We start from the raw sequence: 16367 nt of genomic DNA on the forward strand, positions 1-16367 counted from the left end.
AATAATAACTAGCTTCCCCAGAGAGTCAGGGTGCCAGTGTTGCTAGTTCTGCCTCTTTAAGCAGCCTTTTCTGACTTTGTTCAAGTTATTGCTTAGTGTTTCTTGATTTTTGTGTTTCTGCCTCTTTAAGTCACAAAGTGTATTTTAATTCATGGAGTTTTACAATCCTTAGAATAACATGAAGATTGCCTATATGTTCAATTGTAGGCATACTATCGCACAACTTTCATATACCTTTAAGTATTTATTTGACAGAGTTTTAGACAGTGACCTTTCAAAGTCTAGGTATGATTTTTACAAAATGTTGTACCTATGATATGACAGTTTCTTAATTTTTTTAATAGTTTTATGATACATGGATTAGCAACAAGCTCTAATTTTTAAAACCTGTTGTGGAAGGCAGGGTTTTGAGATGAGTCCCGATATTCTTGTTCTGTGTTTATTCCCACAGGTCAAAATTTTCATGTGGCACAGTTGACTTTAAGAACATGAGGTTGACTTAATAAGGTGTGTCTCATATGTAGAGATCAAAGTGATGGAATCTTTTGCTTTTTCAAATTACACGACTTTTGATAATGTGAAATTCACTCATTTTAAGTACATATTTTAAGGTGTTTAGTGCATATATTATTTAAATAACTGTAGCACTATCCTCCCATTGTTCATCAATTTGCTCAAGCAGGTCCAGTAACGTCTCCATTGTGAGACTTGTTAACTTTTTATTTTAGGCCTCATGGTTTATAATACTGTAGGTGGTTGGGTTTCTTGCATAAATCATTGTAGCTTCACACTCTCCACCTGAGTTATTGCTTTTATCTACCACTGTCCCCTGCATCCTGTTCCCGCTCTTTAATCCTTTCTTCTTGTGATAAGTTTCCTTCTGAAGACTGGTTCTTGATTTCTGTTGCCTTTTCCTATTTGCTGTTCTGCTGTGTTTTTTATACCTCAGGTATGAGTGAAATTACTCTGTAACAGTCTTTCTCCTCTAACTACTCAGCATGATACAATTCAGATCCCATCCACTAGCAGAAAATCTCATGATTTCATCTTTTCTTGTAGCTGAATAGCATTGCATTTTATATAGGTACCATAGTTTCTTGATTCAGTCCTTAGACACTCTTAGTTTGTTTCCAGGTTTCCGCTGTTGAACATAGGAATGAACATAGGAGTCAAAATATATTTTCTGAGTAGAGTTTTAGGGCCCTTGGAGTAGATGCCAAGAAGTAAAATTGCTGAGTCATTTGGGAGCTCAGTTTTTACTTTTTGAGAAATAGCCATATTGTTTTCCAAAAACACTCCAGACCAGTCTACATTCCCACTAACATTTAATGAAAGTCCTTTTTTCCACTTACAGCAGTTTAGAAATGCCGACCAATTTATGAAACTTTCCCCTGGTGTAGACAGGTTTTTTAAAATTAAGAAATTTCCTCTATAGAACACTTAGGTACATTCTATACTTGTTGACTCAGTTTTAAAACATCATGTAGAATTTTTTAAATCCCTTCAGGAAAACTCAGCAGTCTGAAATAGAATTTATGTTGCTTGAGGAACCAAAACTATGGGAGAAAATTACTTTTGGATGCTTGTCTGTGTTTTATTGCATAACTCAAAGTCATTCTTCTTGAGTTACAGGAAGAAGTATTTTCTTTACATATTTTATTCCTGTGTGAATTAAGTTTAAATGGTTAATGATACTTGTGCGCATCTAACGTCTTTTATTCCAGTGGAAAGGACAAAGATTGAGTCCTATATCTTGATAGATCTTCCCAAACTGCTCCATTTTCATCCAAACCTAGAGTGATAGGACTTTGTTACATGTTTATTAGAAATGATAAAACCATGAATAGTAATTTTCCAAATTAGCCCTTAATAATTGTTAACTGTAATGATATTATAGTTTTAAAGTTTCAAGAATGTTTTCTTGGCAGTAAAATCAAATTAAGAATAAAACATCATGTTTTATAAAATATATTAATCTTAGTGGCAGAATTACTGCTATTCATGCCAGATAATTGCTACTTCTCATCCATTCTGTTCTAATTCTATTGCATAAACTGCTTTAATGGGAAGTTTAATGGGAATAAACTTCTAAAATTAGAGAGTAGATTATAGTTACTTTTTATTAAATGTGACTCCAAAGTTTTTAAAAACTAAAAGAAATCTTGTTACACTATTACAGCAAAAACTTCCTTACAACAGAGATACCATGGATATTATGAGAAATCAATGCAAATAAATCAATTTTTCTCAGGTCTTTTAAGTGTTTAAGCTAACACCTGACCTATGCAATGTCTCTTGGTTATAGGTAATAGCAGGAAGTTTAGGTAAAGGATTACAGCCTCTGAGTTAGTTTTGCTATTCTAAATGATCCATTGGATGTGGCTGTAAATGCTAGTTTTAAATGTATTCATGCGATTAGGAATGAGTTCTTCTTTGCCTAAAATCCTGTGGTTTAGCTTTAGTACTTACTGTAGTCAGTCCATTTCTTTGAAATATTGAGCTCTCTGACAGCTTAAAATCCTAAGTTTCCTTTAAACTTGAGCCTGGCTTTGGAAAAGAAAGGGAGTAGTATGGGGTGGATTTTACATAAGACTCTGAAGAAATTTTGCTGAAGTGCTTTTGCTGATAGTTTGCAGGAAAGGATGAGAAAACTACGTCTCAGTCTTTGTTGGATTTTCCTGTTAGCTTAGAACAACATTTAGTCAGACAATTTATGTCAGGGCCACTGAAGATCCTTGTTAAACTCTTGTTGAAGTTGTCATTCCTTTCCATGAAGAAAAATTCAAGGATCCAAAAGCAAGTTTAGATTTTGTTAAAATAATGGCTATTAGGATGAGCCTTGATATTCTGTTATCCTTAATTTTCAGTATTTTTGTTTCATACCTATATGGAATGAAAAAATATTTTTTTATGTAAAAAAATATTTACAGCCATCTGCTGATCAGATATCACCTAAAATGCAGCCAGGTATTATGGTATTTTAAAGTATATTTTATGGAAAATATTAATACATTGCAGAATGATTTTCATGTTAAATATAAACATCTGTATAGATTCAAAGTGAAGAGAGGAGTAGATGGTTGAAACATGGATTTAGTCCTGAATCTCTTGCTAAATTTCCTCTATTGCTTCTTTAATCCATTTTAGGCAGCTTTACAGTCTTTAATTTACGCATAGATCCAGTGTCATTTACGTCAGGTAGTGTGAATTAGAGTACCCATTCCACCTACAGGTTTTATCAGTACAGAATTATTTAACAGTATGCCTTTTAAAATATGTTAACTGAATTTTGAAAGCATATGTTAAAAAAATAAATCTGTAATGAAGGAGCTCTTCAAACCCTGACCTGAGAAGCACAGAGAGAGGGTAAATGTTCCAGACAGTGGAAATTAATGTGAAGAGGGTAGGGCAAGAATGGTCATGGCATGTTGGAAAAATGATGTTCGTTTTAGGTAAGATCCTCCCTTATTAAAAATGTGAAAAATGAAAAGTTATCGACAATTGTAGGATAACATTGGTTTGTCGTTTCTGCCTTGCTACAGGGAGCTTAGGTTTTTGGGGTTACTCTAATCATAGTGCTCCCATTCCTCTTTGTTTATTTGTAACCTCTTTCTTTGTGCTCTGCTTCCCCAACTGTTCAGTCACCATTATTTCCTAATCAGACTTTGCTCACTTGTAAATATTGCTGTTCTCTTCTCCGTAAGTCTTTTGCATAGTTAATTCAGAACATTGACCTTTTTGTATGGACACAAGAAGACAATAATGCTATGATTTTGTAACTTGGGAGTTAATTGACTCCAAATGATATTCACTCCTGGGCATCTGTTCTTTAGACTTACACCTAAATTGCCCTGACTTCCTACCACCCCAAAAGCAGGGTCCCGATGAGGAACTGGATGGACCCAGGGCAAGCTGTGAGCTACCCTGGCATCAAAATGGGCCAGGCCAAAGTGCCATAATGCTTAACTATAAATTAAGAGCGTAGTCATGGACAAATTCTGCCATGATCCAGAAAGTAACAACTAGATTAGGAACCTGCTAGGGTTAGGAAAGATTAATCTGGCCTGAGCACTGTAGTCTGAGATCTATAGTGAGATATCCCCAGGAGAGCTACCCTACAAGCTTAATGTATCTCTTACTGTGTCCATACAAAATAACTAATATTAAGAAGTAGAATTAAGATGTTAATTAAGTTATTAGACTAAGGAAAGGGAAAAAAAACCCTAAATGGCATTTTGCCCTTGAACCTGATCCCCTGGCTGCAGGCAGTCAGGAAGGGCTTTCCTATGTTGATTGTGCTACCCAACCTGGGTGTGTAGTTGCTATCCTATCCCCAAAGAGGAGAGTTGGGGAAAGACTAGAGGAAGACCAATTCTGCTAGTGGGAGGGGGAGATAGGAATGAGGGGCTTAGTGAGATTGGAACAGGTGCATGGGGATAATGGAATAAACGGGAATTGATCACCAACCAGCCTGGCCCTCGGTTCCTCCTTTGTCCACCCATGGCGTCCCCTGGGTGGGGACGTGGCCTGAGACCACCAAATGGAGGCTGAGAGAGTGAGCTGTAGGGTTTCGGTTTCCTACATTGTCTGGTGAATACACAGACAATGACAATATTCTAAACTTTTATTCTACTGCAGTAAGAAAAGGCTCATAAAGCTCGTATCTGAATTAATTTAGAATTAGCAGGTTTAGCAGTAAATTAGGAGGAAACTAAGTACTTAAGGGCTCAAGAGGATTCAGAGTAAAATTAGTATAATTTTTCTGGTTTTCATTAGAGAAATATTCCTAGAGGGAAAAAAAGGATTTTAGAAGAAAATGACAAAAGTGGATTTGTAAAACAAGTATAAGCAAAGAAAATGGGATATTGGGAGTAGATGACTAGAAGATATGACTAAACATGTTGTCTGAACTGATTTCACTGATACGGAACATGACACACAAGCAACTGGCGAGAAATGATCAATTTTAACTTATAGACACACTGAAATTATGGTGGTAACCAGCGGAAAGGGAAGAAGTGTGAGAGGAACAAAGAGAGAATTCTTTTTATTGGTGGGATGGTATTGGAAATTAAGTGATAGGAATGGTGACAATGACCATTGAAAAAGAAACATGGGTTTTTTTTGAAATTCATATTTAAACCAAGGGGTAGGGCGTTTGCCTCACAAGTGGCCAACATGACCGACTTGAGTTCGATTCCTCCACCCCTCTCGGAGAGCCCGGCAAGCTACCGAGAGTATCTCGCCTGCATGGCAGAGCCTGGCAAGCTCCCCGTGACGTATTCAATATGCTAAACACAGTAACAGCAAGTCTCATGATGGAGACGTTACTGGGCCCGCTCGAGCAAATCGATGAACAACGGGAGGACCGTGACCGTGACCATGACCAATAAGTCAATCAAAAACAAAACACGAGAAATACTGATTCATAATCATTCTCCTTTCATCTTGGTTCAGCATTCCCTTAGCTTTGGTGCCACAGGAAAGCATACAACCATTGGCTTTGCTATTTCTTACTCAGACTAATTTTTGAAGTTCCCTCCTACTCAGGACTTGTGTTTTGTTTTGAACTTTCTATGTTCTAACCTGGCTTCCCTGGGTTCCTGTTTCTTCTAGAAAGAAATAGTTTCAGATAAGACTCCTATCCCTTCATAGCATAGCTGCTTCCCTTCTTCCGTCAGTGGTATCTTTCCCCTAACCTCCCAGCCAGCGGTCGACCATACATTTTATTTTTTATTTTATTTCATTTTATTTTTGGCATTTTGGGTCACACCTGGTGATGCACGGGGAGTACTCCTGGCTCTGAACTTAGGAATTACCCCTGGTGGTGCTCAGGGGACCATATGGGATGCTGGGAATTGAACCTGGGTCGGTCACGTGCAAGGCAAACACCCTACCTGCTGTGCTATTGCTCCAGCCCCTCCATCATACATTTTAAAGCTGCAGCATTAGAAATCCTTTCCCCCAGATTTCCATTGACTACTTTTTTGTTTCAATTTAGCACCTATTCTCTTTGGCTTTATTAGCGTTTTTCTTGTTTTAATGAGGATAATGTAAAAGGCTTATATGTCTTATAAACTCTACACTTGTGTATGGTGATTACATCCAAGACTTGGGGTCTTTTTGTATAACACTCAAAATCATATAATTTTTTGAAAAATTGTGTATGTTGATTTTCATGGTAATCAGAACTGGGTAAATGTGTAGAGAATCATGAATATGAGCTAGATGAAAGTGTAAAAACTACTCAAATGTAAGCTTCCTAAAGTGGAAGACTTAAAAAGTTTAGTTTATTACTCAGTCTTCAGATTTTCATACTGGTTGTAAATGTAGCACTTAGTAAATATTTGTTGAATTAGTTCCATTTTACTGTACTTAAGCTTTATGTCTTAATATGGTGCTTTCAATGAACTGGCAAGAGATTTCCAGAAAAAAATTTTTTGAAGAAGTGGGCCCTGGAAATAGCACAACAGTAAAATCTAAGACATAGCATGATTGAGATCTGAATTTTATTCCAGCACCTCATGGACTAATAAGTACTGTCAGGTGTTTAGCCTTGTTGGTCTCAAATACTGGACTGGAGTGGCATGCCCCAAGCTCAACAGCAACAGAAAGGATCTAAAAGATCTTTTCAGAGTGTAATCTTATAATTTATCTTAGAAGGAAAAAAATCTTGTTTTCTATTGTTTGTTCTTTCTTCCCTTCTTCCCTCCTTTCCTCCCCTCCCCTCCCTCTTCTCTTCCTTGAGCATAGAATGATGCTCTGAATTGTGACTTCTGTTAGATTTTTTTCAAAGAATTATTTAGGACAAATTTTATATCTACAAAGGTATTTTATGTGAACTGTTTTTGTAATTCTATTCTCCGTGGCTCCTTCACCAGTATTCTGCCATAATTGAGAAACTGGGAAGGATATTTAAAATATAAATTGTATATTAAATTGTTCACATTAGACAGGGATGAACAACCGGGATGAAGAAGTAGTTGTTTAAGGAGAACACTTACTTTTCTTTTTCTTCCTTTCTTTGTATTTAGGTCAAACCAGGGCAGAACAGCTGCAGGGACAGTGACAGTGAAAGTGCCAGTGGAGAATCCAAGGGCTTCCACAGGAGCAGCTCCCGGGAGAGGCTCAGCGACGTAAGTTTTAAAAAAAAAAATCAAAATCACCAGACCACATGTTCCTAAGGTTAAGTCTCAATTCTTCAACACTCCTTACTCATTAGATATACTTTGCATACCTTAGCATTGCAGTTTATCCATCCATACAGAATGGAGCTTTGCAATGTGAAATTATGTTTCCTAATTTTATCTAAAATCTGTTTCATTTGGACCAGAGAGATAGTACAGCAGGTAAGGCACTTGCCTTACATGTGGCTGACCCAGGTTTTATCACTGGCACCAGACATGGTTCTCCCAACCCCATAAGATGTGATCCCTAAGCAGAGTCAGGAGTAATCTTTGATCACAACTGGGCATGGCCTCCCAATGAATAAATAAATAAATGTGTTTCAAGGGCAGGACATTTGTCACCTTAGAAACAACAGATTATTAAAGGAATACTAGTGTTTTTAATATCAGTGTTTTAAAGGAATGAAGTACCCAGTGTTACAGATGACAGATGATATTAATGAATTTGGCTTAGTTTCCGCCCCCCCCCCAATTCTTCACTTATGAAATTGTTAACAATCTCTGCATCTTTGTTCTTATTGAACGGGATAATAGTCCACCTACTTCTCTGATAGGAGAACAAATTAAGAGTCCTTGTTATTTCTAAAAACCTTTTATAGAATGTACCATACTCTTGGAGGGATGTCAACCTTCTAGACAGGTGTAGCTATTCTCAGACCCCTGTGCACTAAAGGCCAGAATTCCCTTTGCCACTCTCAAGATTGACCTGTCCTTCTTCCCTATCATTTCACATAACAGGATTTTTTGAACACAATTTTTTCTCTTAAAACAATAATTTGATAATTTTTTTTGTAAATTCCATCAGTCAAAGGAGCCAGTGATATATTACAGGGGCTACAGCAAAGGCCTTACATGTAGGCGATCCCAATAGGATCCTGTGGTCCCCAAACACTGTCAGGTGTTATCAGAAGACCTCTGAGTGAGACATCACTACATTGTGGACCTTTTCATTGAGCTGCTATTAAAGTTGAGATGAGGCCTTAGGTCTCCTGAGAACTACTAGAAATAAACCCACTTTCAACCATAAAAAAAAGAAATCAATAATTTTTTATTATTGGTATCAACAAAAGGAAGTTGATAGATTGAGATAATACGTTTAAGAAAGAGTGATTCATCTCTAAATTTTAAGAATAGAGTTAGGATGCATAATAACTAGGACCTTTCCTCTCTTTCTTCCTGTCATCTTTTTTTATACTCTAAAGCAGTTGTCTTTATTCTGATGTGCAGGATGACTGTGTGCTTCTGAAAAAAGGTTTTAGTGAGCCTTACCCTCACAAAAAGCTGAGTGTACTTTCCTTTTAGTGCACATGGAACATTCTCTATGATAGATCACATATTAGAGCATCAGATAAATTACATATATTCACAAATGAAAAAATTCTACCAAGCATTCTCTCAGACTACAAAGCCATAGAGATAGAAATCAATCATAAAAAGACGATGTGGATAAACTCTAACATCTGGAAACAAACAACATGCCACTAAATAAAAGCTGGATCAATGAGGAAATAAAGGAAGAGATAGTAAAATTCCTTGAAACTAATGATAATAAAGAAACAGGGTATCAAAATCTACGGGACAGAGCAAAAGCTATACTTAGGGGAAAACTCATAGCAATATGGGCCTGAAAGAAGAAATAAGAGAAAGGTAAACTCAGCAGCCTAAACACATATCTCAAAAATCTGGAGGACCAACAGCAAATGAATCCAAAGACCAGTAGAAGGAAGAAAAAAAATGATGCCAGAAATCAGTGATATAGAATCCAAGAAAGCAATACAAAAGAATCAATGAAACCATAAGCTGTTTTTTTCTAAAGGATAAATAAGATAAACAGACCTTTGGCTAGACTCATGAGGAAAAAAAAGAGAAAGTATTCAAGTAAATAGGACCATAAATGAAAAAGGAGAAATGAAGCATAACCTTCAGAATCCAAAACATCATTAGGGCTTACTAAGAACAGCTCTACTCAGTTAAGTTGGAGAACCTAGAAGAATTGGACAGTTTCTAAGAAACATGTAATCTTCCAAAACTGAATGAAGAATAAATAGAAATTCTGAACAGACCAATATCAAAAAAGGAAATGAAACAGAAATTAGGAATTTAACTTCTTAATCAAAAAAAAAAAAAAAGAAAACAGAAACAAAAGTCCTGCTCAAGATGGGATTCATGGTGAGTTTTCTCAAACTTTCAGAGAAAACTTCCTGCTGTTGCTCCTTAAGCTTTTCCAAAGTATCAAAGAAACAGGAATCCTTCCTAACAGCTTCTACAAAGCTAACTTTACACTGATTCCCAAAGCAGAAAAAGACATATCTAAAATCAAAAATTTTATACCATTCTATCTCCCTGATGAACATCAATGCAAAAAATCCTCAACACTATCTTAGCAAACTGAATCCAACAGTATATAAAAATATCATACCCCATGATCAAATGGGATTTATCCCAGGGGAGCAAGGGAGGATCAGTACATGAAAATCAGCTCAGTGAAAAAAAAAAGGTAAAAAAAAATGATGAAATCAATTGATGCAGAGAAAGCTCTTGATAAGATTCAACATCCGTTTATGATTTAAAAAAAAAACCTCAACAAAGCAGGACTAAAAGGTACCTTCCTCAAGATAATTAAGGCTATATATAACAAACCCACAGCAAATATTAGTCTTACTGGTGAAAAACTGAAAGCATTCCCACTGAGATTAGATACAAGGCTAGGATAACCATTCTTATTCAACATTGTATTAGAAATCCAGGCAACACCAATCAGGCAAGAATAGGATAACAAAGGCGTCGGAATTGTAAAAGAAGAAATCAAATAATCTCTCTTTGCATGTGACATGATACTATATATAAAAGAGCCAAAAGAGTCCTCCCAATAGCCTTCCAGAAACAATAAGCCATATTGCAAGTGGCTAGCTACAAAGTCAACACACAGAAATTGGCCACATTCTTATATACAAATACTGAATTAGAGGAGAAAGAGATCAGAGTATTTATCTCATTCAAAATAGTCTTCATCTGAACATGATTGCCACTCAGTGCCTCTTTTGCAGACCACAACACCCAAAAGGAGAGAGAGAACAAAAGGGAATGCCCTTCCACAGAGGCAGGGTGGGATGGGGGGATGGGTGTGGGAGGGATACTGGAATCCATGGTGGTGGAAAATGGGCACTGGTGGAGGGATGGGTACTTGATCATTGTATAAACGAAACCAAGCACAAAAATTTGTAAATCTACAGCTGTACCTCATGGTGTTTCACTAATAAAACTTTTTAAAAATTTTTAAAAAAACAACAAAAAAAAGTGTCCACATATGACATAATATCAGACTAATGCCCAATGACAGTAGAGACAAGGGTCAGGAGGATTGCTCCATGGTTTGGAAGACTTCCTAATGTGCTGGAGAAGCAGTTGGGATAGAGAAAGGACCACCTAGTCAATGATTGTTGGAGGAATCACTTAGGATGGGAGATGTGTGCTGTAAGTAGATAAAGGACCAAACATGATGACCTCTCAATATCTGTATTGCAAACCATGATGCTCCAAAGTAGAGAGAGAAGGACGGTGCTTGCCAAGGGGGCAGGGTTAGGGTGTGGGGATAGCAGAAGGGATAATGGGGACATTGGTGGTGGAAAATGTGCACTGATGGAGGGATGGATGTTCGATTATTCTTTGAATGAAGCTCAATCACAAAAGCTTTGTAACTATCTCATAGTTTATTTTATTAAAATTTTAAAAAAATTAAAGAGTGTTCCAAGAACATCAAATACCAAGGAATCAAATTAACAAAAGAAATGGGAGATATACACCATGGAAACTTAAAAACACTTAAGAAAGAAATAGAAGAACTTAGGAAATAAAGTATTTCATTTGCATCAGAGGAATTACCGTTGTCAAAATGACCGTCTTACCTAAATTACTATATAGATGCAATGTAATCCTTAACCAGTTTCAGAAAGCATTCTTCAAGGACTTAGAACAGCCCATAATGCAGTTTGTGTGGATTCATAAAAGACCCTGAATAGCCAAAACCATACTGAAAAAAAAGAAAACAGGATATCTCATTACTTAATTTGAAACTATATTATAAAGTGTTAGTGATCAAAACAGCATGGTATTGGTATAAGGACAGAATTTCCAACCAGTGGGTAAGAATAGAATATACAGATACAACCTCCCCCCCACGTATATGATCAGCTAATATTTGAAAAAGGAGCTAAGATAATGAAATGGAGTAAAGAAAGTCTCTTTTACAAAGTATGCTGGCAAAACTGGATAACCACTAATAAAACATTAACCCTGTATTCGTATCTCACACCATACACAAAAATAAATCCAAAGTGGATCAAAGACCTTGAGATACAACCAGAATCTATAAAAAAGTAGATTGATGAACATAATGGCAGAACACTCCAAGATCTGGACCACAAGGGTGTTAATGAAACAATGCCATTGGCAAAGGGAACAGAATAAAAAAATAAACAAATAGGACTGTATCGAATTAAAGTTTCTGCATAGCAAAAGAAGCATGTGCTAAAACTAAAACACAGCTAACTGAATGGGAGAAGTATTTGAAGCCAGCACATCAGATAAAGGGTTGATACCCAGGATATATAAAGTACTCACAATGATCATCAACAAAAAAATTTCTAAAAACCTATCAAAAGCCGAGGAGAAGAAATGAACAGGGACTTCTCTGAACAAGACCAACAGGTACATGAAAAAAATGTTGATCATCACTTGTTAGGGAAATCCAAATCAAATAACCCCTCACACCAGTGAGAATGGCACATATCAAAAATAATGGGAACAGTCTGTGTTTATGGGGATATGGTGAAAAAGAAACTCTCATCCACAGCTGATGGGAATGTTATCTACTTCAAACCCTATGGAAAACAATATGGAGGGTTCATAGTAAGCTTAAAATTGAGCTGCATTATGACCCAGCTATTCCATTTTTTGGCATTTGTCCCCAGGGCAGAATAACTCTCATTCAAAAGTATGTATGCACCAATACTCATTGCAACAATCAGTACAGTAGCTAAGATTTGGAACCAATCTAGTTGGACAACAACAGATCAGTGGGTCATGAAGGTCTGGTTTATATACACAATGGAATACTATGCAGCAATAAGGAATGATGAAATTATGCAATTTGCTGTGACATGGATGAATTGGAAGATATCATGTTAATGAAGTAAGCCAGAAGAGGAAGGATAAACACAAGATAACATTTATATATGATAACTAAAGTAACTGGATGAGGAAATTCAATGGTTAAAAGGGGGGATGACTAGATCACCATTGGTCCAAAAGTATAAGGGAGAAGGAAAGACCTGAGTGGAGGGTCGGGGGAGAAGAGACAAATACGAAGCAATAGGGAGCAAGGGTCAAGGTACATCATTGATGTTAAGGAATGATAAAACTGAATATCCAAATCCTACAGTCAACAACACTGAAATCAAGAGACCCAAGGTTCAATAAACAAACTTAAAAAGGTGCCTGGGTTTGGGGGTAGGAGGTGTAGGAGGGGGAACCTGGCAACACTGTTGGAGGAAAGTTGACATGGGTGGTGGGATCGGTGATGGAACACTGTATCTCTAAAACCCAATTAGGAATGACTTTGTAAACCACGGTGCTTTTATAAAATAAAATTTGAGGGGGGAGGGGACAAAAAATGCCCTCCAAAATAGGATGATTTCAATATTTATTTTTGTCAAAAAATAATTTACTAATACTGTGTAATCAGTAGAAAGTAGTTTGTGTTATGTGATTTATAAATTCACGTATCTTAGAGTGTGATGGTTTCTTTTTGTGGCTTGTTTTTGCTGAGAGTTTTCCCTCGCATGGAAGGTGGTACATAGTGTTGCCCACTAAGGGGTTTCTACAGTAATTTCTCGTCCATCTCTCCTCAGCTAATGTGGACAGCTCTGAGATAAAGCCAGTGTTGTACACATTTCAGGAAAGTTTGTGTCATTTGAAGAATTCTTAAAAGAATTCAAGGATTGACTCCAACATTATTATTTTAACATAATCAATATTTTATTTATATATAATTTTATCTGCATATATTGTGTAAGATTTGTCATTTAAAATGACAGTTCAGTCTTGTGAGAATATGCCTGTACATAAGAATGTTCTCTATATTTATTTATAAGCTTCATTGATTTGGAGATAACTATATTATAATTATACTGTAACAGCATTTATAACTTAAGTTTTAAATGATACTTAAGTAGCTGTTTTTCTGGGTTTTTTCTTTTTGGTTTTCAATACAAGATTTTTTTGACCATGCCAAATATTCCAAGGTTAGTTATAAGTTCATCAGCGAATAGATACATAAATGTTACCTTATGTTGGGGAATGAGGACAATATTTTATTTATTTACTTATTTATTTGCTTTTTGGGTCATACCCAGTGTTGCTCAGGGTTTACTCCTGGCTCTGCACTCAGAAATTACTCCTGGTGATGCTTGGGGGACCATATGGGATGCCAGGGATTGAACCCAGGTAAGCCGCATGCAAGGCAAATACCCTACCCACTATACTATTGCTCCAGCCCCAAGAGGACAATATTGATCAGGCATTGAGATATTTTGACTTGTTCCTCTTCACTTTCCTTTAGATCAAAAGAATTTGGCAAAAGTTTTTCATGGATAGGTAGGCTTAATGTTGTTAAAGAGTTAATACTACTCAAAGTAGTTTACAGATTACTTCACCCTGTAAATTATTCTAGAATCATTTCAGGCCCTTTCTATGAAAATTTCAGCAGCCTTTCCCCCCCCTCAAAATGGAAAATCAGATACTCATATTTAAATTGAATGGCATGCAGCCTTTAGTAGTCTGCTAGTCTTGAAAAAGTCAGATGACTCTTTTTCATTGTAAACTTAATTACCCAGCTACAGTGCTTAAATAGTATGGTGCTATTTATCAGGGTAGACATATAAAACAATGGAATAATATTGTTTTCCAAAAATAAATCCATCCAAATGCCAACTTATTTTATAACTGGGTACCAAGTTCATTTGATTGGAAAAGAATTTTCTATTTAATAGTGGGTCCCAGAAAACTAAATCTACACATGCAAAAGAGTTGAATAGTGGAACTGGAGCAGTAGTACAGTGAATAAAGTGCTTGCCTTGCTTACAGCAGACCCAGGTTTGATTTGTATCATATATGGTCCCCTGAGCACCAAGCACCAGTAGGTGTGGATCGCTGAGCACAGAGGCAGAAGTAAGCCCTGAGCACAGCCCTGAGCACAGTGGTGTAAGAACAAAAAAAGAATCGGTGGCAGTATCACATTATGTATACAATTTAACTCAAAATGAATTTTCTAAGTTTAATAAATCATAACACTCTCAGCTGGAAAGTAGTGATAGCACAGCGGGTAGGGCATTTGCCTTGCATGCGACCAACATGGCCGACCTGAGTTCGATTCCTTTGCCCCTCTCCGTGAGCCCAGAAAGCTATCGAAAGAATCTCACCCACCTGGCAAAGCCTGGCAAGATACCGGTGACGCATTCAGTATGCCAAATACAGTAACAAGTCTCACAGTGTTACTGGGCCGGCTTGAGCAAATCGATGAACAACAGGAGGACAGTGACAGTAACACTCTCAGAAGAACCTATGACCTTGGGAGATTCAAGAGATTAACATATTGAACTTCTTAAAAATTAAAAAATACATTAAGAGCATTATCAATAAAATTAAAATGAAAAAGTCAGAGAGGGAAGAGCATTGGAGAGGAGAGGGGTGCAAGAATGAGAAAACAACTTAAAATTTTTGTGATATATTAATTTTTTGGTTTTGAGGTCACATTTGGTCATGAGCAGGAGTTACTCCTGGCTCTGTACTCAGGAATTACTCCTGGCAGTGCTTGGGGAGCCATATGAAATGTTGGGGATTGAATCTGGGTCAGCTCTTTGCAAGGCAAAGGCCCTACCTGCTGTGCTATCACTCCAGCCTCTCAAAATAATTTTTTTTTATTTATTGAATCGCTGTGGGAAAAGTTACAAAGCTTTCAGGTTTAGGTCTCGGTCATGCAAATATCAATCACATTTCCCTTTACCAATACTTATTTTTCACCACTAAGAACCCCAATAAACCCCTCACCCCCACCCCAATGCCTGTGGGGCAGATGAATTCTAATTAACACTCTATCTACTTTGACTAGCTTCAGCGTTTCGATAAAAGTTGCACCATTATTATTTAGACCTTACCCCCGCCCCCCAAATCAGCCATGCCTTAAAAGCATTGTGAAATGATTTGCTTTCTACAGCTGGGTTCAAGAATTAAATGATGTCGCGCGGCCTCGATAGTGGCCGCACGGTTTTGGATTTCTACTATTTTCCTTATTAACCCTGGAAGTATTTCTACTGAGAGTCAGATAATTAAGAGATTGGTTTCTGTGCTCTGGAGTCATGGCCGTGCCGGAGAGCTGCTCGTGGGGGGCAACTGGTGACCTTGGTGGGGCGTGAAGGACAGGCCGGAACGCCCCCTGTCCCATGAGGTTTCAGTCGCGCCCCACCCCCGGCTCAAACCTGCTGTCCACAAGGCTCCCGTGCGGCCGCCATCTTTCTTTCCAGAGAGGAGAGGGCGAATGGAGCAACACCCTTTCCCCTCTGGGTAGGCATGATGGCACGGCTTAATGCATAGTCCGTTCGCTTTTCTGCTCCAAGCTGCTGGTTTTCTGCATTAAGTCCTTGTGCTTCTGGTGCAGTGGCCGTGCCAGAGAGCTGCTCGTGAGGGGCAACTGGTGACCTCGGTAGGGTGTGAAGGACGGGCCGGAACGCCCCCCGTCCCATGAGGTTTCAGTCGCGCCCCACCCCCGGCTCATACCTGCTGTCCACAAGGCTCCCGTGTGTCTGCCATCTTTCTTTCCAGAGAGGAGAGGGCAAATGGAACAACACCTTTTCCCCTCCGGGCAGGCATGATGGCGCGGCTTAATGCATAGTCCATTCGCTTTTCTGCTCCAAGCTGCTGGTTTTCTGCATTAAGTCCTTGTGCTTCTGGGGCCGTGACTGTGCCGGAGAGCCGCTCGTGGGGGGCAACTGGTGACCTCGGTAGGGCGTGAAGGACGGACTGGAACGCCCCCCTTCTCATGAGGTTTTAGTCGCCCCCACTCCCCCGGCTCATACCTGCTGTCCACAAGGCTCCCTTGCGGCCGCCATCTTTCTTTCCAGAGAG

At 38.0% G+C, this 16367-nt stretch overlaps 1 protein-coding gene across 6 annotated transcripts in view; it reads left to right on the plus strand.

Moving 5' to 3' along the window:
* The window catches only part of AUTS2 (activator of transcription and developmental regulator AUTS2), a 1241040-nt gene that overhangs the window by 552257 nt on the left and 672416 nt on the right, over window positions 1-16367 (plus strand). For all 6 annotated transcript variants that reach the window (XM_056137725.1, XM_056137727.1, XM_056137726.1 and 3 more), the window contains one exon: window positions 7035-7136. In XM_056137725.1, the coding sequence (XP_055993700.1) occupies window positions 7035-7136 (102 nt within the window). The remainder of the gene's footprint in view (window positions 1-7034; window positions 7137-16367) is intronic.

Source organism: Sorex fumeus, unplaced genomic scaffold (genome assembly GCF_029834395.1).
Source record: "Sorex fumeus unplaced genomic scaffold, SorFum_2.1 ptg000126l, whole genome shotgun sequence".
NCBI classification, from domain to species: Eukaryota; Metazoa; Chordata; class Mammalia; order Eulipotyphla; family Soricidae; genus Sorex; species Sorex fumeus.